Genomic DNA, 24,959 nt, shown 5'->3' with positions numbered 1-24,959 from the left:
CATCATCAGTACTTTCTCAACCATTTAGCAAAATCTTTCTTTCTTGAATGTTTTTAGAATTACCTGGGGGTTGAAGAAAAACACCAGAAGCTTCCCATCTCCCCTCACACCTGTTCCATCCCACTTTAGGGTTTTGACTCAATTGGTCAGGAATGGAGCCCAGGTTCTCGAAGTATTTAGGACGTTCCCAGGGTGAATCTAATGTTCTGTTGGGATTGAAAATTGCTATATAGATAGACTCTCAACCAAGTAGCAATCATGCTAGGATGGGTCCCGTTAATTTATTTGGAAGCCTTTGGTAAGTGCTTTCAAATGTGGAAGTAGATGAGATGAATGCCCTCTCAGGTGGGGTCCTCACAGTAAAACCCTGACTGACAACGACTCCCCTGACAGTGACATCAGTGCCCTTACAGGCGAACCACAGCCTCCACGTCATCCTAACTGAGCCGCTGCGGCCCCCACAGGTCACAGGGGAGATGCGGTGTAGACATGTAAGTGGTGTCAGGCAGAGACTTGTTTGCTTCTCTTTCCCAGTGCGGCCCCACTACAGCATCGTCATGTTTGACGTAGACAGTAAGGACCCAACACTGGGGATGAGTTGTCCGCGTCCGGCTTTTGTGGACCAGCCTTTCCTACAGAAGGTCAAAAGCATCTTGACTCCTGAAGGTAGGAAGACAAAGGTTGGGGAGGGAGGAGGGGTGGGTCCTTTAAATTTGTTGTTCTTTTCAAATGAAAAATGCTCATGTCAGAAGTGTGTAGCTTGATGAATTTTCCTAAATTGAATACACCCACTCTTGGGCACCAAACACGGAACATTTCCAGAAGTCCAGAAAGTCATCTTTCGTCCTTCCAGTAACTCATCCTCCTCTCAGGGATAACAACTATCCTAACTTAAGGCAGCACGGCTTAGTTTTGCCCATTTTTGGTTTTTGTATAAATGGAATCTTACAGAATATATTCTTTGATTTCTTTCATTAACACGATGTTTGTGAGAATCACCCATAGTGTCGTGTTTAAGTTGTACCTTATATTGCTGTGCAGTGTCATTGTGTGGCCATACCACATTCATTATTCATTTCTCCATTCTGCTGTTGGTATTTTGATTGTTTCCTTTTGGGGGCTTTTATAAGTAGTCCCTGCCCTGGTGTGAAGCCCAGATTCCTCTACCTCTGCCCCCAGGAGGAACCTGCACGTTTGGGAAGGTTTATGTTTGCCAGGAGCATGAGGCACGTGCCTCCCCGCCCCTCAGAGCCTGCACTGGCGACCTGGCCTCTCCAGACACTGGGCCTGGTCCAGGTCCACGTCCCTTCTGCCTTGGCTGTGGGTGGCTGGGGCGCAGTGTGCACCCAGGTTGCTTGCGGAAGGCAGTTTGGGCCCTCCAGGCCTGGGGAGTTTAGGGTGGTCTCAGACCACCTGCCAAGCCTGCAGCCCCGAGAGAGCCCACCAGCCACCACAAATCTTTCTCAGGGAGCTGCTCTCAACAGGCAGCAGTCAGTCTCCCATTGGACTGGCCGCCAATGGGGGGTGCTTGGGGCTTACCAATAATCAGGTCTCCAGGGGTCTCTTGTTGAACACTGCCCCAGGTGGTGGCCCTGAAGTCTAGACGTCCTCTAGCTTTCCCTTTAGGTGAGTGTGCACACTGGAGTAGGCTGCGTCTGGGATTTATCCACATACCTGTGGCCGGGACAGCCTGCTCCCCTGTCGCCTCTCCACACAGTTGCCCTCCTCCTGGCTTCTGGCTGCCCATGCACAGCCACCTGCTGAGCCTCGTGAGCGCAGGGATCCCAGCCCAAAAAGGCCTTCTGAGACAGCAGCTGGAAATGGAGGGCAGACAGCCCAATTTGGGGTTAGCTGCCTGACGGCATTGCTGGCTTCTCCACCACCCAGTGGTGCTACGTGTGTCCCACTATTCACAATAGCTAAGAGGTGAAGCAGCCCAAATATCCACCGATGTGCAAATGCATAAAGAAAATGTACTATTTACATACAGTAGAATACTAATCATCCTTTAAAGTGAATGAAATCTTGACATATGCTACAACATGGATAATGTTTGAGGATGTTGTGCTAAGTGAAATAAGCCAATCACAAAAAGACAGGTACTATAGGATTCCACTTGAGTGGGGTATATGAAGTAGTCAAATTCTTAGAAACAAAGTAGAACTGTCATTGCCAAGGTTTTGAGAGAGAGGGAAATGGGGAGTTGTTCAGTGGCCATAGAGTTTTAGTTTTACATAAAGTTTTAGAGATCTGTTGTAATGTGGCTATTGCTAACACTACTAAACGGTACACTTTAAAATAGTTAAGAGGGGGGCCCTGGGTGGCTCAGTCAGCCAGTTAAGTGTCCAACTCTTGATTTCAGCTCAGGTCATGATTTCAGGGTTCATGGGATAGAACTCCATGTTGGGCTCTACACTGACTGCACGGAGCCTGCTTAAGATTCACTCTTTCCCGGGGCGCCTGGGTGGCTCGGTTGGGCGTCCGACTTCAGCTCAGGTCACGATCTTGCGGTCCGCGAGTTCGAGCCCCACGTCGGGCTCTGGGCTGATGGCTCAGAGCCTGGAGCTTGCTTCCGATTCTGTGTCTCCCTCTCTCTCTGCCCCTCCCTCGTTCATGCTGTGTCTCTCTCTGTCTCAAAAATAAATAAACGTTAAAAAAAAAAAAAATTAAAAAAAAAAAAAAGATTCACTCTTTCCCTCTCTCTCTGCCCAACCCCCCGCCCCAAATATAAATAAACATTAAAAAGTGGTTAAGAGGGACAGCACCTGGCTGGCTCATTCAGTAGAGCATGTGACTCTTGATCTCAGGGTCATGAGCTTGAGCCCCATGTTGGGTGTAGAGCTTACTTAAAAAAACTTTTTTTAAAAATCAGGAAATTAAATACACACATGCATACACACACGTACTAAACTTTCCTGCCTAAGAGCCTTTGTTCTTGCTGCTTTTTGCATGACTGATTCCTTCTCATATTTCTGGTTTCAGCCTAAATGTTACCCCACCACCACCCCACTCCGGAAAAATCCCCCCTGACAGCCCTATCTTTTGAAATAGCCACTTGTTTGTTCTTTTCAAAACATTTATCACAACATATAATTTATTTCTGCCTTTCTTTCCTGCTATACTATAAAGTCTGAAGACAGCAGCTGTGCTTATATTTAAGGCACACAACTTAATTTAGTAAGAGATACAATAAACGTCCAGTATACTTTTTGTGAGTGAACAAATGAGTCTGTATAAGCTGGGAATAATAACATGGGATTGCCGTGAGAATCAGATGCAGTAACATATTGGCAGAGGGCCTGGCACATACCTCTAGTTTCTAGGGACAGACATTTTTATTGTCCCAGATGACCTTTCAAGTCTGATCTAACTCCAGGCTTCTCAGGGATGGTACAGGACCCTGGGCAAGGCAAGTATGTGCATGTTAGTAAGCAGAACCCCTGTATTCTAGTCAGTAAGAGCAACCTTACCAAAAAGTAGGATTTTTCATGCCTGGGAAAAACAGGTACAGAAGTAGTTGTTTGTTTTTTGCTCAGAACTCACGATATCCTTAGGGCCATCCATGCCTTATGGGAGAGGGTGGAATACTTAAAACAGGAGTTCTGAATCTGGGGACCCTTGAGGACCCATGAATAGAATTCAGAGGGTCTGTGGACTTCGATGGGGAAAAAATTATATCTTTATTTCCACTAACCTCTAACAAATTTAGCATTTCCTTTAACTATAGACGGAGACCCCTCTCCACAAAAGTAAACCCTGTCAGTAGTACTAGCTGTACCTGTGATTTTATTACCAATTGGAATCACTAAGATTCTTGTATCACATTACAATCATAGATATCTTGAAATATACTCATATGTGGAATTAAGGTACAAAACAGATGAACAAAAGAGAAGGCAAGCAAAAATGATATAAAAACAGAGAAGGAGACAAACCACAAGAGACTCTTAAATACAGAGAACAAACTGAAGGTTGTTGTCAGGGTGTTGGGTGGGGGGTTGCGCACTTGTTGGGAGAGCACTGGGTGTTATATGTAAGTGATGAATCACTAAATTCTGTTCCTGAAATCATTACTACGCTATATGTTAACTAACTTGGATTTAAATTAAAAAATAATAAATTATTTAAAAAACAAAAATAGATATCTTGAAATATTGTTTATGCTCGTTACTAATTCAAAATCATGGTAGATGTTGAGTATGACACTAGATTTTGTGGTTTAAGGAGTTAATAAAGCACATACCTTAGTGTATCAGAAATTTTACTTTTAAAATATTTTATAGCATTATAAATTGCCTTGCTTTGCAATTCTGTGTAGTTTATTATTTAAAAAAATTTTTTTTAATGTTTATTTATTTTTGGGAGAGAGAGCACAAGCAGGGGAGGGGCAGAGAGAGAGGGAGACACAGAATCCGAAGCAGGCTCCAGGCTCTGAGCTGTCAGCACAGAGCCTGATGCGGGGATCTAACTCACGAACTGTGAGGTCAAGACCTGAGCTGAAGTTGGATGCTCAACCAACTGAGCCACCCAGGTGGCGCTGTGTATTTTATTTTGATGCATTTAGAAATGTTACTCTGATAAGAGGTCCCTAGACTTGACCAGATTGGCAACGGTTCTTGGTGCACAATGCCTGTCACTTAACAGGAGCATTGTGAATGTTTTTTCGTGGTTGAGAGAATTTCTCCTATGCTTTTGTTACTGCTTTGAATCTATAATTATGCAAAGAATAAACCAGAAAGGCTTGCTTGGTCCTTAGCGAAAACCTGATTACATTCTTTTAGAAAAACGTTGTTAGAGATTTATTATTTCACTTTAACTTTTCATTCTCTGAAGAAAGTTTGAAATACATCTATTAAAGGTATTTGGATGATATAATTCCATTCCTTCTACCTAACTGTTCATGTATACTTGTGACCATAGCATCTAAAAAAATTTTTTTTTTTACATTTTATTTATTTTTGATAGAGACAGAGCACAAGTCGGGGAGGGGCAGAGAGAGAGGGAAACACAGAATCCGAAGCAGGCTCCAGGCTCGAGCTGTCAGCACAGAGCCCGATGCAGGGCTCGAACTCACAAACCGCCAAGATCATGACCTGAGCCGAAGTCGGACATTTAACCGACTGAGCCACCCAGGCGCCCCAATGACCATAGCATCTAAAGTGGGGAACTGTGATTTGTGATATTACTTTAACTCAGTGAAGTGTGACTGTGATTCTAAGACCTAGCTTTTCAAGGATCGTGTCTTAAGCTTAGAAATGAGTGTGAGCAGTGATGCAGAATTTTCTTTGCTTAAAAGAAAAAGATTAAAAATGAAAATATATTCACAACTCTAATAAAGGAAAATAGGAATGATAAATGCATATATATCATACATATAGAGGTTTAGATATAGCCTACGTACAGATAGAAATATGAAGTAAAAGGAGATTCTTGTCTAAGAAATCTGTGATCTGTGGCAGAAGGGGAGCTGGTTCAAGGATCTCTGATTAAATGTGCCTTCATTGCCAGAAGAAACCAGAATCCTCTTCTCACGCTCGCTCTCCCCCAGTCAGAAGCCATGAAAAGTGATGACTTCTGACTACTGAGGTGTGTCTGGGAGGACCTAAGAAACTCTCCCGTTTAGAAAACCCTCTCTACTTTCTTGCATAGTTGCTAGCAAATGAGCTTATCCCTTTACAGTACTTTAAGTGCAGCTTAGATAAAGTTCCCTTTCAGGTATGATGCAGTAAATTGAGACAGACCATTTGTCCCTCTAACAATTAATAGAAAACCAGATAAATACCAAAAACATCTCTATGAAGCAGTCAGAAGACTGTTTAAGCAGGAAGAGAGAAAGGGCCAAGATTCCAGAGAAGGAACTGCGAAAAGGTGGTCTGCGATTGCCCTGGAGACACTTACAGATTTCGGGTGCAGGGAAAGCTGCTGAGCAAGCATCTGGGCTTTGCCTGGGCCGAGGACTGTTGTGGGGACAAAACAAACAAGCAAACCAGTGACACTTTGGGGTTTCCCAGGACCAGAAAGACAAAACTGCAATCTTAGAGAGCCAGGATCTCAGGGAGAAGGAAACAATAATGAATTGAGGGACTCAGATATTTTTCTCCTCAAAATTTTGCTGAATTCTAAAGCTGTTTTGGGGTGGGAGGCTGAGATGATCAAACCACTGTTCTTCAGAGGCTTTTTGCTTAGCATCTTTATCAGCAGAGATGAGAGTGAATCTTCTTTAGAAGATTTTGGAGGATAATATCACATACATACACAATATTTCTTACATTCAGTATTTTATATTCCATTTTTAATACTCAATTATTTTATACTCAATAATCAGTACTGAATATCAAAAACTATTAGGTTGGGTGCCTGGGTGGCTCAGTTGATTGAGCATCTGACTCTTGATTTTGGCTCCAGTCATGATCTCATGGTCATGGGATTGAGCCCTGCATGGGGATTTGTGCTGGGTGAAGAGCCTGCTTAAGATTACCTCCCTCCCTCCCTCCCTCCCTCCCTCCCTCCCTCTCTCTCTCTCCCTCCCTCCCTCTCTCTCTCTCCCTCCCTCCCTCCCTCCTCCCAAATGCATGTGCTCTCTCTCAAAAAAAAAAAAAAAAAAAAGAAACAAACACAACTATTAGGTATGCCAAGATAAGAGTCTTACGACCAAAAACCAAGAGAAAAATAGACAATAGAATCCAGCCCATAACTAATCCAGGATTAGATTAACAGACAAGGACTCTGATTAAAATGTTCATAAAAATAGATGAAACACGGACAATTTCACTGGAGACTTAAAATCTACTTTTTAATGGAAATTCTGGAACCAAAAATACAGGAACTGAAGTGAAGGGGGCCTGGGAAATGAGGAAGCAGGAAATCTGTCTGTGCCCATGGCTACTGCCATTGCTTTGGGGCATATGCCTCAGCTGCAGCTCTGGAGCCCTGTTGTCAGTGCCAAAGCCCTAAAAACTAGTGCAGACTCAGAGGATTTGTACACACATTTTAAAAAACCAAACTTCTATTTTTTTTTTAATTAAAAAAAATTTTTAATGTTTATTTTTGAGAGAGAGAATGCGAGTTGGGGAGACGCAGAGGGAGAGGGGGACAGAGAATCTGAAACTGGCTCTGTGCTGACCACAGAGATGGAGAGCTCAAATTCAAGAACCATGAGATCAAGACCTGAGCCTAAGTCAGATGCTTAACTGACTCAGCCACCCAGGCACCCCAGAAGACCAAACTTTTAAAATAGAAGTTCATACACTTGTCTTCAAGAATATACTGTTGAGGCGCCTGGCTGGCTCTGTTGGAAGAGCTCTCGGGGTCCTGAGTTCAAGCCCCACATCGGGTGTAGAGATTACTTAAATAAATAAAACTTAAAAAAAAAAAAAAAAGAGTATACTGTGTTGCAGTAAATAGGTTCCAGAACATAAAGATGCATTCTTTTTTCAAGAATAATTTCTCAATAATTCTCCAAATAATTCTAAGCACAAGTATGTTTTCAAGTATACTATCATGACATTTTAGAAAGTAATTGGAAAACTTATTGCTCTATCTATGAAGGATGGGGACAGGGGTTCAGTGATTGCCAAAGAATTTCCTTAAAACATTCCATAAGGATGGTTATCATTGAGTTTGATCCCAGACAGATATCCTATAGTTAATCCCATATGCCATGTTCCAGTCCTGGGACTGCTTAACATTAAAGTATACATTCCAAGCAGATGTGATGAATTCAGAGTCACAGAAAAGATACTGTGAATTTTTCTGTTAATTCTTTTTTTTTTTTTCTTTTCAAGTGGGGAGAGTTGGATGCTCAATAAACTCAAACAACAAGCATAAGTAGAGCCAGAAGGAAAACTACTGCTTTATTATTTTTTTTAATGTTTATTTATTTGAGAGAGAGACAGAGACAGAGCATGAGCGGGGGAGGGGCAGAGAGAGGGGGAGACACAGTCTGAATCAGGTCCAGGCTCTGAGCTGTCAGCACAGAGCCGGATGCGGGGCTCGAACTCACAAACCTTGAGATTATGACCTGAGCCAAAGTCAGACGCCCAACTGACTGAGCCACCCAGGCACCCCAAAACTGATTCATTATTAATGATGAAAAATAGACATGCAATCTACCACAACATGGGGGAAAACTGGATAGGATATGGCAAGCTATGGATGATTCAGAAAGTTGTTTTCTAGTTAATGCTAATTAAAATTAAAGTATTTTGTTTACACTTTATAAGTAAGATACAAAGATAAAGTGTCTCCAAGAAATGCATTTTGAAATGCCAATGAAGTTCAAGTGTAACTTGACTTGAGTAATGAGCTGAAATGACTGTGGAATCCCAAAATCAATATTTATTTAAATATTTAAAGGCAATGATATTGACTAAGGTTTAAAGTAATCACGTTGCCTCTGTTTCTTGATTTCTTGATTTTATTTTTATGAGTCACAAACTTACATTGCTCATATTCTTTCTTCCCCCTCCTGTTACCTTGAAATGCCAAAAGAAAATCAGTGCCAATAGGCCAGACTCTTGCTAGTCAAGCTATAATAACAATGAAACAGTTCAGAGAAAAGCAAATCTGTAAAAATGGAAAAACTCTATATTGTTTATAAGGTGACAAGAATGTATAAATATTGTTTTACTAAGAGCTTGTGATATTCTTAGAAGATAATAAGGAGGCAGAGATTACTCCTTGTTTGCTGCCTGAGAAATAAAACTGGTATTGAAAGTTAGTGACCGTGAAGTCATGCAGCAGGTTAAGTGCTTGTAGGATCCCCATGCCCTGGGAATGCTAAAACTTTTCTCTAACTATCACTTCTCTTATTTTCTTCTTTCTTGTGTCTTTTTGCTCCTTCAAAAGCAAACTTTAAAAAGCATAACCCACTCAATAAATTCATTGTGTGCTTGTACTGTGCAAGATATGATGGAGGATAAAAAGGAATCTAAGTCCACATCCTTGATTTAAAGGAGCAGTCAAAATGACCATTCTAGCCTGGATCTTCTCAGCTGCTGAGCCATCCTTTTGTTCACTGTGTTAAGTTCCAAAACTTCTCCATTTTCTTTACACTCCCAACTGTAACACTGCTTCCTTGACCCTTCACATTGACTCTTGAGTTTTACTGAACATTTCTAGGTGATCTTGTGAGTTTCCCTAACTTCTTCTCTTTTCCATTTCAAAATTTCTCTGTATCTTTATCAGTCACTTCCTTTCTTCTTGCCTCCAAGAAAGGATTCTCTCTCCATCCTGCCCAGAATATACCTCTGGTACTCTTCTAACCCTGATCCTCCCACCTCTGCAAGGGACATCACCCATCCTTATTTTGTTTTGATTTTGCGTTATAGTCTCACTCTCTTTGTGGCTCCTTACTTCCCATTCCTATGTATAACTTGGTCATTTCTGATAGTACCTTGATTGTGCTGCTGCTCGAACTGCAATTTCGTGTGCCATTTCCCTTTACAATTAAATTTCTTGGAAGTGGAATCTATAATCTGCAATTCCACTAAAAAATAACTCTTACAAGATGCATTCCACATCCACAATGTTACTGAAATACTTCTTGAAAATCAATAATGTTCTGTGAGTCAGCAAATCTAATGGCTTTTTCTAGCCTTCATTCCCACTTTCCTCCACCCCCCTCCAATTTCTCTGAAGTCTTTTTATTTTTTTTATTTTAGAGAGAGAGATAGAGAACATGCGTGAGCTGGGGAGAGGGGCCAGGGGAGAGAGACAATCTTGAGCAGGCTCTGCACTGAGCCCCAGTACAGGGCTCAATCCCACCACCCTGGGATCATGACCTGAGCCAAAATCAGGAGTTGCATGCTCAACTGACTGAGCCACCCAAGCACCCCTGAAGTTTTTATTATTTTTTTAACGGGGTTTTTAAGGTTTTTTTTATTATTATTAATCTCTACACCTAATGTGGGGCTCAAACTCACCACCCTGAGATCTAGAGTCCATGCTCTTCCAACAGCCATCCAGGCACCCATGAAGTTTGATGCTAATAACCCTTCCTCTTTCTTTTACACTGCCCTGTCTTGTCATGTCTGCTGCTCCAACCGCTTCTCATGGACTGCTCTCCCTATCTCTAACGTCTGCCTTCTCCTAAGTGCCCTTTCCCTTAAATACATTCTTCCGTGGATTCTTCTTCATAGAGATAATAGTTGAAGCCGAGGATTCCCATGCTCTGGGAATTATAAACAATTTAAGCAGTGCAATTTATAATAAAGACACTGGGGCACTCCAACCAACAGATTCATTTTCAGATACAAGGTCTTGGCCCTATTTCAAAGATTAGTGAGTAAATGTATGATGATAACCTTTGAGTCAAAATAAAAAGATTAATCTGCTTTTTAAAATGCTTACCACTTTAACTGACTTTTTTAAATGTTTGTTTATTTTTGAGAGAGCAAGTGAGTGGTGGAGCAGCAGAGAGAGAGGATCCCAAGCAGGCTCTGCACTGTGGGCCTCAAACCCACAACTCATGAGATCATGACCTGAACCGAAGTTGGATACTTAACCGACTGAGCCACCCAGGTGCCTCCTGACTTTTTAAATTAACCAATGAACATCTGGTCTCAATTTCAGTGGGAAAGAGAATCTCTCCTGTAGTATACAAATGGTACAAAATACCACACAATGAGAAAAGGTTTCCTTTCTGTGTTTGTCCGTTGAGGTTGTTAAAATACCACAGACCAGATGGCTTAAACAACAGAAATTTTCTAGAGGCTAAACGTCCAAAACCACGGTGCCATCAGGATTGGTTTCTGGTGAGACCTTTCTTCCTGACCTTTTCATCTGGCTTGCAAGCCACTTTCTCAATGTGGCCTCACATGGCCTCATCTCCATGCCCACACACACATGGACACCAGCCCTATCAGATTAGGGCGTCACCCTTATGACCAACGTCATTTAAACCTTATTATCTACCTAAGGCCCAGTTTCTACATACAGTCACATTGTGGGTTAGGGCTTCAGCGTATGAATTGGGAGGGGTTCGGGAGGACACAATTCATGCCAAATTCCATGCCAGATTCTCAGCCCTTCTGGGTTCTTTTGTATGTGATGCTCAAATGGAAGCAGAGACCATGTACTGTTCTGCACCTTTTCTCACTTTACGGTAACATACAGAGAGGCACCTGCACGGCTCAGTTGGTTAAGCGTCTAACTCTTGATTTTGGCTCAGGTCATGATCTCACAATAATGCCGAGCCTGCTTTGGATCCTCTCTCTCCCTTTCTCTCTGCTCCTCCCCCACTCATGCTCACGTGTTCTCTCTCCCTGTCTCTCTAAATAAATAAATTAAATAAATAAATAAATAAATAAATAAATAAATAAATAAAATATTTTAAAAACCACATAGAGATATTCTAAGTGAGTGCATGTATATCTACTTCAGTTTAATCACTATATACTGTTACCTTAAATGGATATTCCAAACTTATTTCCTATTGCTGGACAGTTAAAGCTTCTTTTTTTTTTTCCATGCTTGTTGCAAAAATCCTTTGAAGAATATTCTTAGAAAATGCCTTTATACAACTTGGGTAAGTATATCAGTGGGATAAATTTTAGAAATAGAATTGTTAGGTCAAAAGGAACTTAATATAATTTTTGACGTGTTTTACCACCCTGAACTTAAAAAAATTTGTACCAATTTATACTTCCACCAAGTGTTGAAGAAAGCTTGTTCTTCCCACCTCCCACACCACAATACCGCATGTACACATCTCCATCACTGTGTTGTCAAACTTTTTAATCTTTGCCATTGAGCTAGCAAAAGGATCAAATTTTCAAATTAGACTCAGAAATCAGAGATCTTACCATTTTAAACTCTACTAATTTCAAAGATACCACTGACCAAAAGGCACAAAATAGGGAGAGGTTCAGGACTCAGTGCTATTTCCCAGGTCCTTTCTTCCTGCGTTGGGTGCACCTCTGCCTAAGATCATAGATGTGGTTTCTAAATAAGGTATGTAGTCACCTCAGTTACGCAGAAGCAACCAACTCAGTTTTGGAACATCTCCATTACATGCTGAGTTACATAAATTACATGATATTTTCCAGTCATGCACCTCAAATCCACAGATTTCGGGGGTGTTTACCATAAACAGTCCCAGCCCAGGAATATCTTACTGAAGGAATTCCATACATATCAACTCTCCTTACTAGCAAATACTATTAGTTTGTTTGTCAGGAGGTCTGTTATTCCATATTTCTAAGAATTACATGCTTGCTTGCTTTTCTAGGGGTATTCCTCTATAAGGGGAGAGGATGTATTGCAAATCTGCTGCTAAATTCCTTCCTTCCCGGTCAGTGATAGATGAAAAATGGTATTTGATTTACATTTTGGCTGATTTTGAACAGTTGTTCACATGCTTAGAATTGTTTTGTACTTTTTTTTCTGCCTTATGGGAACAGAGACAACAACAACAAAATATTGAAACCTGCAAAGTAGATGAATCAGTGACAATTACTTTAGCAGACTTAAGAAACAAGAATCCTAAGCAGGCCATGAAGCAACCTGATTTACACGGCTAAACCCTGCATAAATAAGACTCGGGAATTAGAAGTGCTAGGTAACTCTGAGCATGATGTGAGCTAAAAACAGGAGGAATAATAGAAAGTTTAAGAATCAATCAGATACTCAGGGGCACCTGGGTGGCTCAGTCGGTTAGGCATTCCACTCTTGAATTGGGCTCTGGTCTTGATCTAAGGGTCATGAGTTCAGGCGCTTTGTGTTCCGCTGGGTGGGAAGCCTACTTCAAGAAAATAAATATATCAGATGAAAGAGAAATTATAAGAAAATTGGAAGATGAACATCTGAATAATTAATTGAAGCTCAAGAAAGAGAAAATAGAGTAAAAATAACCAAATAATTCAAGTTGGTGAACCTGGAACCCTGTTCTGACCTTACATCCAGTGCTGTTTATATCCTTTCAGGCTTACTGGTATATCTGATTCATAGTAACTGTAAAGTGACATTTTCTACCCTTTCCAAAATATAGGGGAGAGTCAAAGGGACTTTGTTCAGGTGATTAAGGGGTGGGACTGGCATTACCCCTCCCCTAAGCAATCTTACCAAAATGGTTGGCAGAACTAAAAAATTATGGTTAAAACAAAAAGAATTAGTTATACAAGTTACACAGTGAGGTGCTCCTACAGCTCAATCACACTCTTAAGTTGTGTAAGTAAGAAAGGCTGATGCTGTAAGTGCCTCAGACTCTAACTGGCTAAGGCACCAAAGGAGGGAGACACCCCATAACAAGCAGATTTACAGACGTAAAACACCTGTGGAAGAAGGAAATAACTTTTGGGTCACCTGTGGGGTCTAGGGTAGTGTCACCATTATGCCTAAGCAGAGAAACTGTAAGAAGCTTTCCTTCTAGGTGGGTGGTGTCTTTCCAAGTCAGCCTGGGTCTGAGTAGTAAACTCACAGCGAGTCTAACGCCAGGTTTTCAGAAACTTCAACTGACAACCCACGGCTGTTTCTCAGCATCCCAGGATGATTGAATCAGAATCTCAAAGTAGTGTTTGGGCATTGTAGTTTTTAAAGCTTTCCAGGTGATTGAACTTTAGATAATCAGAGTCATCCCAGCCAGGGCATCTTCCAGTTAGGTACGTTTTAACTGGAAAATGCCTGCAACGCTGTATCAACAAGGGACCCACACGTATTAAGTGAAAACGATGCGTAATGCACAAATGATCGGGGTGGGGGGAATGAGTAAAACAGTCCAGCAGCGGCGTGTGTGGGAGGAATGGCTAAGTGAAACAAGGGACCGTAAAAGCATAGTCTGGAATGGTTTTGGATTACTATGCCCACCTAATTCAGGCTTGGAAGTTTAAATATGATACTGAGGGGGTGAAGGGGAAGGGTGAAAAGAACAGTGGACAGGCCATACAAGGGTGATTTCCTACCTGAAACCTGAAGGCTCCGGTGTCTGGACCTAGTTATTTTAGGTTAAAAAGAATACAGGGGAAAGAGCACTGAGTCCTCGTCCCAAATCTGACCAAACTAGCTTGCAGCCGCAAGTAAATCTAGACCAGAGATTCCTAACGTCTAAAATGAGGTGGGATTCGCAACCCTCAATATCTCCCTGCTAGTCTAACTGCATCGATAAACAAGGGGTCACTTAGAGCTTCCGGAAAGGCCCAGACAATCCGAAGTAGTTCCGGGGCTGCGAACCATCCCCCTTGTTTTCTACTGGGTTTCTTTAGCCAAGGGTGATGGGCTGCGCCTAAAGCATCTCCTAAAAGCCTCTTCCACCCCAGTCCCGGGCTTGTACAGCGCGCGCCCTGAGGGACTTCTCCCAGCTTCCTCCGCCTCCCCTGGAGGCGCTCCACTCACTCGATTCCTTCGACCATCTCTGCCGCCTGGGCCCGCCCCCTCGCCCGGCGCCAGGCCGCGGAGCGCCGATCGGCTCGATGAGCGGGGGCGCAGCTGCGGCGGAGCGGCCGACGCCGAGTCCGCGTCCACCGTCTCCCCCTCCCCGTTTTCTTTCTGCGCTTCCCACTCCTTCCCCCGCCCTCCCAGCGCTGTCGGCCCCGCAGAGCTGCCCGGAGCTTCCCGGGAGACTCAGGTACTGGCGCCGGCCCTCTCGACGGGAGGGGCTGATGTGAGGAGGAAGGAAACGGAGACGACGCCCCTGTTCCGCCGCGTCCCAACGTCCGCGTTGGGCGGCGAGACCCGCCTGGGGCGGGGGGCGGGGAGGGACCCCCGACTGGGGAAAGGCTGGATTCGGGCCAGGTGTCGTGGAGGAGGACGACCTGGACGGGGGTGTGCGGGAGGGGGGGAGAGGGGGAGAAGAATGGCAATTGAAGGGTGCTCTGGGAGATGGAACAGTGGAGGGCGTGGGGAGGGTTTGAGAAGAGTGGGAGGCACCCTGGAATGTGAGTGGGTATCTTGAGGTAGAAAGGACCAGAGTTAGGAGCAGATGTCGGAGGACGAGGCCTGGTGCGACAATTGGGGTGGAGGGGGGGGCGGGGAACCGAGCTACTTGCTGGAGGGGATGGATTTGTTTCATTATTTAAAGTCAAGGGAGAAAGAGCGCCAACGCTGCTGTGTTTTATAACGTCCAGGTGACGTGAATCATTACAGTTTGATAGTTTTTGTAACATCTCCAAGCTGTGTCCAAGTCACATATTTACGTGAAACTGCACCAGTCAAGACTGTTGATGGAGATAAGGAAGAGGAGTCAGAAGGGAATGGAGGCGGGGAAAAGGGAACCCTCTGCCCAGATTCAAGCTTTGTGTGAAATGAAATACATAGGGGTTTTTGTTCTGTGCCTAAAGCAAAAAAGAGGCCAACGTTTGCTAAACAAGTTAGAAGTGTATTACATGTAAAGACATTGAATAGAAAACTGCTGCCTCTTAAAAAATATATATACACGAAATTGTAAACGTATGGTCATGACATAAGCATATGGTGATGTGACATTTTTAGAGTGAATTGTGTATTGCTCTTCCACTCTCAGTATGAAATGCATGATGAAAGCTCTCTTATTTACATATTTACCCAGACACAAATCCCTGAATTCATGTGTAATTTTTGCAGGGGAAAGTGTAGGTAGAAATATATGCCTGATTTCTGAACATTCTTTATTTCTACTAGTTATTTGACACAAATCATCAGTTGCATAGTTAATCTTGCCTGATGCTTTGCTGATGGCTTTTCTGTTGTCAGACACTTTTCTTGTCTCCGTGAGGTGGTCCTTGGATTATAGGACCTGATTATGGTGTTTGCTCATCATTAAACTTGTAGCTTTACTGTATATTTCATAAAGATGTAAGTCTGCCTGTTTGGGGGGTATTAAAGAAGCACCTTTGTTGGGTTTAAAATATAAATAACATACAGGTATAATTAAAAGCTCAGATTTTTCACTTGCTTCCTGTTTTTTCCTGGAGTCTGTAATATTTCTGTGTGAATGAATTATTCTGAAATCAAAGTATGAGGAATGAAATGGGCCAGATGTACATGACAGAAATATTGTGGGATGAACTCTAGAACTGTTACTTAGGTAGCAAGAATTTGATTTTTGTTACAAGTGATTAGGTTTCTGATTTAGAAGCATTTCTTATCAAAGAAAAGTGTATCAATTTGTTTTGATAGGACACTACCTTAAAATATTACTTTTATTTGGTTTATGAAACTGGACTCTGGGCTTGTATATGTTAACTAGCAAACTGATGCCTAATTAAAGATCTTAGAGGTGATTTCTTATGGAAGGGGAAAGAGGGCTGCTGGGTTGTTTATAGGGAAGTGGTCTTTCTAGAACAGAACTGTGTAACTTGATAGGCAGCTAATTGAATAAATATTAAAAGTGATCATGGGGGCGCCTGGGTGGCGCAGTCGGTTAAGCGTCCGACTTCAGCCAGGTCACGATCTCGCGGTCCGTGAGTTCGAGCCCCGCGTCAGGCTCTGGGCTGATGGCTCGGAGCCTGGAGCCTGTTTCCGATTCTGTGTCTCCCTCTCTCTGGCCCTCCCCCGTTCATGCTATGTCTCTCTCTGTCCCAAAAATAAAAAAAAAATAAAAAAAAAAAAAAAAAAAAAAAAAAAGTGATCATGCATAGCCATTGGTTAATTTGGGTCTATGTGTCTGCTGTTTCAATTGGTAGAGGGAATATTAGTTACTTACTTTTCCTAAATTAAATTCTCTTTTAGCTTCTTAGTGCCTACATTAAAGGAGTATCATATTAAAAAAAAAAAAAGTATCATATAGACTAAAAGAAAATACATGTAAATCACTGAGCACAGTGCATACCACATAGTAAAAGATTCAGTACTTTAGCTAGTAGCTATTCTCATTTTTTATCCATCTTCTAATCCAAGAAACTGAAAACTCATGTTTGCATGTCAGCTTTTTCTCCAGAAATTTTGAATAAGCTGCATACTCAAGCATTTTCTTGGAAAACCACAATGCATATTAGCATATGAAAAGCTGTGAAACTTTCTGTAGGAAAAAAAGAAATAAAACCAAAACCAAAGAAAACCAATAACAACAACCAAAAAAACCCTTCAAAACAGCATCCTGGCTCTGTTTAACACAGTATTTAATAAACATCCCTTTTCTTAGAGCCTAGTTCTGTGCTTTAGAATAGGGTGTTATAATTTACAGAATGTTTTTGCATGAATTATCTGATTGACCGTGCCAACTCCATGCAGAAGCCTAGAAATCACTATTTCACACTTGAAACGGAATCATGGTTTAATCAACTAACTAAAAATTAGAGAACTAGGAGTGTTCTGTCTTCTAATTCCAGGTTAAACTCTTAAAGCATTTAATGCCTCATTTTCTCCAAATTTCCCCCACTCCTAGGCAATCTGCTCTTTAATTTTATAAAAACTTTCACTAGGGGCACCTGGGTAGTTCAGAAGTCGGTTTAGCTTCCGAGTCTTAATTTCAGCTCGGGTCATGATCTCTCAGTGCCTGAGATCGGGCCCCGAATTGGGCTCTGCACTGACAGCAAGGAGCTTGGGATTCCCCCTCTCTCTGTCCCTTCCCTGCTCGCACATGTGCTCCATCTCTCTCAAAATAAATATTAAAAAAAAAAAAAAAAAATCACTGATTTCCCCCACATGTTCTCTTTCACAAGTTACAAGTTACATCCATTTTCTCACAGTTTTTAACTTTTTTATGTATCAAGGCCTGGCATGGAGGACAGCATCACCCAGAATGAAGCAAGTGGGAAGGCAGTGGTTGAAGTCAGAGAAGTCAAGGAGGCTCCACCATACAAGGCTTTGAACACTATTTAAGCACTTTAGCTTTCACCCTCAAGTCTCAAATATGATGACATGCATTTTCCCTTAAGGTGGCGAATACTTGTTCTGCTGGGAAACAGAGAAGTACCTCTTGAGTAAAAAATATGCCTCCCAAGTTCAAGCGCCACCTAAATGACGATGATGTCACTGGTTCTGTGAAAAGTGAAAGGGTAAGTTCAGAATCTTCAGTTTTTAAACAGATTAAAAATATGCTTTCATTCCTTTTGTAAATTGTTTTAGAAAAATCTAAATTTTATGGCTGTATTCTACTTTATATTTTTTTCTTCATAGTAAATATTTAAAGGTATATGTTCCTTAGATTGGTGATTCATCTGAATCCTGCATTCATTGATCAGATTATGCTCACTGCTTCTTTCTAGTCTTTCAAAGAGAATGTTAAATACACAGGCTCTTATTCAGAACTCTGGGCCAAAATTGGTTGGAATTGAGAGTTTTTAAGATTTTAGTAAGGTAGTTAAGTGCATATTATATAACAGCCTTTTTAGTGTCTGGAGCAGCACCTCCAAGTATGTTAGTATTTCTCAGAGAAATGTCTGATTAGTAAGTAAAGCTAACATCAGTTCAGGCCAGGTTTTCCTCCAAATGAGTTTTGGCTCTAAACTTACAAAACCTCTAGGTTTTCAGAACTTTTTAGATTTTTGAAATTGCAGATAAAGAATTCTTGTTCTGTAACTGTCCTTGGAGTCCAGAGTAGTTTTTATATAATGTTCAATTTCCTATTTATCCCAGAACATTCTATGCAGATGTGTATAAATCTGAATTTTGGAAGACAGCATTTGATATGAATGTTGTAGATAGGTTACTTTTAGAATAAGCACTCACTAAATATTTATTAGGGAAGGAATTAATGGTATTCTTTTTTATCCAGCAACCTAAAGCCCTTGCTCACTTCCTATCTCATTGCTGTTCCTTCATTTACTGATTCATTTATTGACCACCTGCTATTGTGCTAAAAACTGGAGGGCCCATATAGAGCTTATAGTCTACTTGACTTCATTTTACACGTTCCTTTTTTGTACAAGCTCTGAACCTCCTATTATTCACTCTGCCCAACATCTTACAATTTAAAAGTGTCTTTTAGTATAATACAGGAAATGTGTCTTCCCTTTATCCTAACTTTCTGTAGTTTTTACTTGAAGGAGGTATAATCCACCAATAGACTAATTGCTTGTAAAATAAACTTTATATATAGACTTAAAATTATAAAATACAGAGTCTCAATCCACCACTGAGACTTGTAACTGTAACTGTTGTTGGTTGATTACTACTATGATTTATTGTAAAAATAGGGTATTGAATCAGAATTGAACAAAATTGGCTGTTTAAATAGAGACCTCCTTTTGAATAGTTACCAGATGGTGAAATTTGATAACTGGTTCTAATAATCTATAAATTACTTTTTAAAACTTTAAAGTTTTATTCCACTTGCCCATTCCACCTTTTTTAGTAACAGGTTTATTGAGATAAAATTCATATGCCATACAGTTCACTCTTTTAAAGTGTGTGCAACTCAATGGTTTTTAGTATATTTGCAGAATTATGCAACTATCACTGCAGTCAATTTTAGGACATTTTCATTATTCTGGAAAGAAACCCTGTACCTTTTAGCAGTCATCCCCCATCTCTTCATCCCCTCAACCTTGCAACCACCAATCTATAGATTTGTCTACTCTGGACATTTTATATACATGGAATCATGCGATATGTTGTCTTTTGTAATTGGCATTTTGGACTTAAATCATAATGTTTTTGAAGTTCATCCATATTGTAGCATAGACCAGTATGCCATTCCTTTTTATTGCTGAATAATATTCCGTTATATGGATATATCACATCTGTTCATCACTTGACGGACATTTGGGTTTTTTTTTTTAATATTAAGGACTTCTTGCATGCTGCTTTTGACTCTTGGCTATTTGACTATTAAGAATAGCAGTGTTATGAACATTCATGTACAGGTTTTTGTGTGAACATGTTTTCAGTTCTCTTGTGTGAATACCTAGGAGTGGAATTGTTGGGCATTATAGTAACTCTCTATTCAACTTTTTGAAGAATTGCCCAATTGTTTTCCAGAGTGGCTGCACAATTTTTACATTCCTACCAGCACTGTATGTGGATTCCAATTTCTCTGCATTTCTTCTACCAACCAGTTTCTCCTCACCACCAATTTTTCCTCCTAACACTTGCTATTATTATCTGCCTAGTGGGTGTAAAGCGTTATCTCATTGTGTCCTGTTCTCTTTTTTTGATAGTGTCTCACTAGCCCTTGTGTTTGTTCAATGAATGGGTGTAAAGACATTGATTTTCATGTGTGTTTCTTATAGTACAACTGTAATAAATATATTTTATCATCAGTGTCATTATCTTTTAAGGCACATAAACTGTTTCATAAATATAGTGACTGTTAAACTTACTAGCTAGAATAGCATTCAAGAAATATTTGTTGAAGGAATTAATTAATGCATCTCCCTGACTGTTACCGACTTTCAACATCTTTTCATGTGATCATTGGTCATTTCTTCTTCTGTCTGGAATTGCCTATCTCTCTCCATTGACTATTTTTCTCCCTTGCCGTCTTTTTCTTACTGGTTCCTCAGAGCTCTTGATATAATACAGATGTCAGACCTTTTCTGAAAGTATGTTGCAGATTTTTTTGCCCAATCTGTTACTTGCCAGTTAACTTTGTTTATGATAGTTTTTCATGTTTAACATTTTTATGTTATCCATTGATCTTTTTCTCTTAAACTTCTGGAGTTGTGTGTTGCTTAGGAATAATTCAACCACCTTAAGAGTTAAATACTTATTTCATATATATTCGGTTTTTGTGATTTCATAAATAAATGCATTTTCCTTTAAGTGCTGCTATGACCCATAACCTACAGATTTTGTTCTCTAGTGTTCCCCGTGTCACTTATTTCTAAATAGTCTGTTAAATTTCCATTACATTTTAATGTGTTAATTAGAAGAGTGTTTTAAAGTTTTGTTACTTTTTTTTTAAGTTTCTTTACTTATTTCTGAGAGAGAGAGAGAGAGCGAGCGCGCGCACACAAGTGAGGTAGACAGAGAGGGAAAGAGAATTCCAAGCAGGCTCTGTGTTCAAACACACGAACTGTGAGATCATGACCTGAGCCTAGATCAAGAGTCAGACACTTGGTCGACTGAGCCACCCAGGTGCCCCTTCTGTTACCTGTTTTAATTTCCACTGCATTATGCCTGGAGAATGTGACCTATGTAATTTCTAGTTTTTGGAATTTATTAAAATTCTTTTGTGGCACATCTGTTTCTTGGATATTTGAAATTAAAATTTGCTAAATATAAAGTTCTAGATTATTGTTTGTCTTCTTAGTTTCTCTATCTCTGAAGGGTATGTTAAATCTTCCCTATGATTTTGAATGTATCCATTTCTTTCTTTATAATTTGAGCAGCTTTTGCTTTATATCTTTTGCAACTATGTTGTTATATATAAACATTCATTGCTGTTAAATCTTTTTGGTGGACTATGCATTTTATCATTATAAAATCTTAAATTTGATTGTTTAATGCTTTTGTCCTAAATTCGTCTTTGTATTAATATTGCTAACTCTAACATTCTTTTTGTTAGAATTTGCTGATGTATTTTTTCCCACCTCTTCTTTTCTTCCTTTATTTGATAATTTGTTTTAGGTGAATTTTTTGTAAACAGATATTGGCTGGAATTTTTGAACTCCAATCACATGTAGTTCTTTTTTTTTAATAGGAGCATGTCGTAGACTCTAAGTCTAAAGTTCTCTTTTGTCTAGCAAAAGAGCGAAGCAGGATTAAAACAAGAGATGGCTAATGTCCGGGAAAAAGGCAAGAGCCCCGAATAAGGGTCCTTGCCCCATATTTATTTAGATCAGAAGGCTTGCAAACGTGATGGGTGTGTATAAAGAGACAAAGAAACTAGGAACATTAACTTGTGGATGTGAGGGGGAAAGGGGGATTTTGAGGATACACAGTGTTTGGGGTTTGGCTCAATATAAAATAAATTCCAGGTGCCAGGCAGATGGGTAGATGGTTGTTAACAGCAGACAGGAGGCGCTGTGCCTGTTTATCTTTGCCAGCCTAGGAGATGAGACAGATAGGGGGAATAACCTCAGGGTTAATAAGCCACCTTGGGCTGCTTTGCCTGCAGTGTAGTGGTCCAAAGTCCAATTCACCAATTTACCTGCCCTGGCCCTATTCTATGAAAGCAGCTTTCTGCTGTAGTAGTAAACTTGGGGTGCTTTCACCCTGAATATCTAATCTTGTTACTCCTATGTATTGGGCACCTTTGCGCTGATTCTATTTCAGGCCTTTGCCTCTCTCTATATATTTTTGGGGGTTCAGCACCCCTCCCTATTTTGGGGTGCCTTTGCACCTCCCTATTCTTGGAGTGCCAATCTGGTTATCCAAACTCGGGTGTGAGCATTTTATGATTTTGTGTTTCTTTGTGCCTCGTTAACCCATTGGTGTAGGCCCAGGGAATTCCTAAGCTTATCCCCCACGGGAGCATTCATACCATTCACATTTGTTACAACAACTAACGTATTTGGACTTTTTCTGTGCTAGCCAGTCCCTCTGATGCCAGTGAATGCCTTTCCCCCGATCTTTGGTTGGCCCTTTGTTATCATTTGGATCTCAGCTTAAGTTTCACTTCTTGAGAGTGATTTTCCATGACAACCTAATCTCATTTAGTCACCCTGTCACTTTCTATCCTATCTCTGTTTCAGTTCTCTGCGTAGCATTTGTTTTTTGTTTTTTTTTAAACATTTATTTTACTTGTAGAGAGACAGACAGAGTATGAGCAGGGTAGAGGCAGAGAGGGGGAGACACAGAATCTGAAGCAGGCTCCACGCTCTGAGCTGTCTGCACAGAGCCTGATGTGGGGCTCGAACCCATGAACCGTGAGATCGTGACTTGAGCTGAAGTCAGACACTTAACCGATTGAGCCACCCAGGCGCCCCTCTGCATAGCATTTGTTACCATCGAATATTTTTCTGTGAGAGCTCAGACTTTGTCTTGTTCAAAGCTGTCTTGGTACCTAGAACAGTGCCTGACACATAGAAGATGCTCACACATATTCATTAAAAAAATATTGAATACATCCTATTTTCATTTTTTCTCTGTGATAGGTTATATATCATTATGCATAGATCATTATGTTTCATATATTTTTCCTCTTTTCCCTGACTTCTTTGGCAGATTGATTGTTTTTCCTCATCTCCCCGGCCTCAGTATCACTAGGCAGTTTAAAAGTATCCTTCCTTTCTCCCTTTGTATCTCTTTTTTGTTATTAACTTCATATTTTAACAGTGATGTTTAAATCTGTTTTCTCTGTCAACATACCAAACACCATGTCCCTTCCATTGTTTTACCTCCTCATTCTGGCCCACTTTCCCTGCCTCCACTTGTCTCCCCAGCAGGTGCAACTGTCATGTTACTTCCTTGCTTCACTCTTCCGCTCCCAGCTTCTAGGTTTTATTAGAATGGTTTGGGGCTCTTTTAAAGTTTCTCCTTATATTATACCTTTTCTTTTTCAGTAGCTATAAGTAGTTCACAATCACATTACCATATTTATTCAAAATTGACCACACATTTTATTAGGTTCATTGATTGTATCGATCTCTGTCTTAGAATCTTTGCTCTGATTTAATTGGGTTTTGTTGTTGTTTGGGCTGGTGCAAATCCTTGAGTAATTTTCTCAGAAAAGGCAATAGGTGATGTATTTGTTTCCTATTGCTGTTGTAACAAATTACCACAAACTCAAAACAACACAAATCTATTATCTTCTAGTTCTGGTGACTAGAAGTCCAAAGTGGGTTTTCCTGGGCTAAAATCAAGGCTCTGGCCAGGCTGTGTTCCTTCTGGAAGCTGTAAGGGAGGGTCTGTTTCCTTGTCTTTGCCAGCTTCTAAAAGCTTCCCATCATCTTTGGCTCATGCTCCTTCCACTGTCTTTAAAGCCAGCAGTATAACATCTTCTATTCCCTCTCTCTCCCCCACTCGTCTGTCCCTCTTTCCTCTCTCTCCCTCCCTCTCTCTCTGGCACTTCTGCCTCCCTCTTTTAAGAACTCTTGGGATTATGTTGGGCCCACATGAATAATCCTTATTGATCTTCCCATCTCAAGACCCGTAACTCAGTCGCACCTGCAGAGGCCCTCTTAGCATGTGAGGAAACAGTCACGGTTTCTGGTTTCTGTCTTGGGGAGCTGTTATTCTGTGTACAAGCTGTGTACTATTGAAGTTCTTCCATGCGGGAAAGTCTGGTTGCTGCTCTTCATTAGGCTCCTTTTAGAACTTTATATCTTCCCCTTTTGGGGAGAGGGTGAGATCATCTTCATTTTAAGGAAAATAGTTGCATCTTATAAAGTAAAACTATAAAGTGGTTTTTGTTTGGAAGTTCACATATGTGTAGAAGGTTATTTGTGAACTGTGAAGGCAGTAGGTGGACTGTGCCAATTCTTAAACCCTTGTGTCTCAGCTCCCAACCTGTCCTCTATACCCTTCTGTCTGATGCTAGAGTTGGACTCAGCAACTGCATTTCTCCTTTGCTGCGTGGCTTACTATTAGGTTCTGCCAGTGGAGAGAGACTGGAAGACAGGGGAAGGAGACGGGACTTAATGTCTTCCTGACTGCCTACAGTTCCTCAGTTCCCTGCTGGTTTCAGTGACCTTTCTACCGTGTTGTCAGTGATAGGATTCTGGTATTGCAAGCATTTTCTTCGGAAAGTTGGCAAATGTGGTTCTTTCAGCTTACGATAAAGCACATGTAACCACTCTTCCCTCTGTCTGGAAGCTTAGAGTTAAGAAATTTCACCAGAATAGAACTCCTTTCATTACTCCTCCCTGACAGTTTGCAAGACGTCTGAATCTGAAAACTCACATCTTTTTTTTTTTCCCCCTCTTTTTTTGACAGAGGAATCTTTTGGAAGATGATTCAGATGAAGAAGAAGACTTTTTTCTGTAAGTTTTTTTTAAATAGCTTTATTGGAGTATAATTAACATCCAGTAAAATGCATATAGAGTATATAATATGAGTTTTGGTACATGTACTATACGCCTGTGAAATTATCACCAAAATCAAGTAATGAACATGACCGTCACCTCTGAAATTTCCTCATACCCTTTGTAATCTGTCACCCTCCCAATCCCCAGGCAACCACTGGTCTACTTTCTTTCACCGTAGTTTGTGTTTTCTAGAAT

At 40.8% G+C, this 24,959-nt stretch overlaps 1 protein-coding gene across 2 annotated transcripts in view; it reads left to right on the top strand.

The window, feature by feature from the left end:
• The window catches only part of VAMP4 (vesicle associated membrane protein 4), a 48,613-nt gene that overhangs the window by 6,524 nt on the left and 17,130 nt on the right, over window positions 1–24,959 (top strand). The window contains exons 3-5 of one of the 2 annotated variants that reach the window (XM_058702319.1): window positions 535–666; window positions 17,790–17,909; window positions 24,673–24,719. In XM_058702319.1, the coding sequence (XP_058558302.1) occupies window positions 17,844–17,909; window positions 24,673–24,719 (113 nt within the window). In that variant the 5' untranslated portion in view covers window positions 535–666; window positions 17,790–17,843. Of the gene's footprint in view, window positions 1–534; window positions 667–14,376; window positions 14,561–17,789; window positions 17,910–24,672; window positions 24,720–24,959 lie in introns of those variants that run through there. The other variant, XM_058702318.1, reaches the window with a different exon arrangement.

Source organism: Neofelis nebulosa, chromosome 15 (genome assembly GCF_028018385.1).
Source record: "Neofelis nebulosa isolate mNeoNeb1 chromosome 15, mNeoNeb1.pri, whole genome shotgun sequence".
NCBI classification, from domain to species: domain Eukaryota; kingdom Metazoa; phylum Chordata; class Mammalia; order Carnivora; family Felidae; genus Neofelis; species Neofelis nebulosa.
Note: the sequence above shows the minus strand (reverse complement) of the source record. Positions and strands in the feature narration are given on the sequence as shown.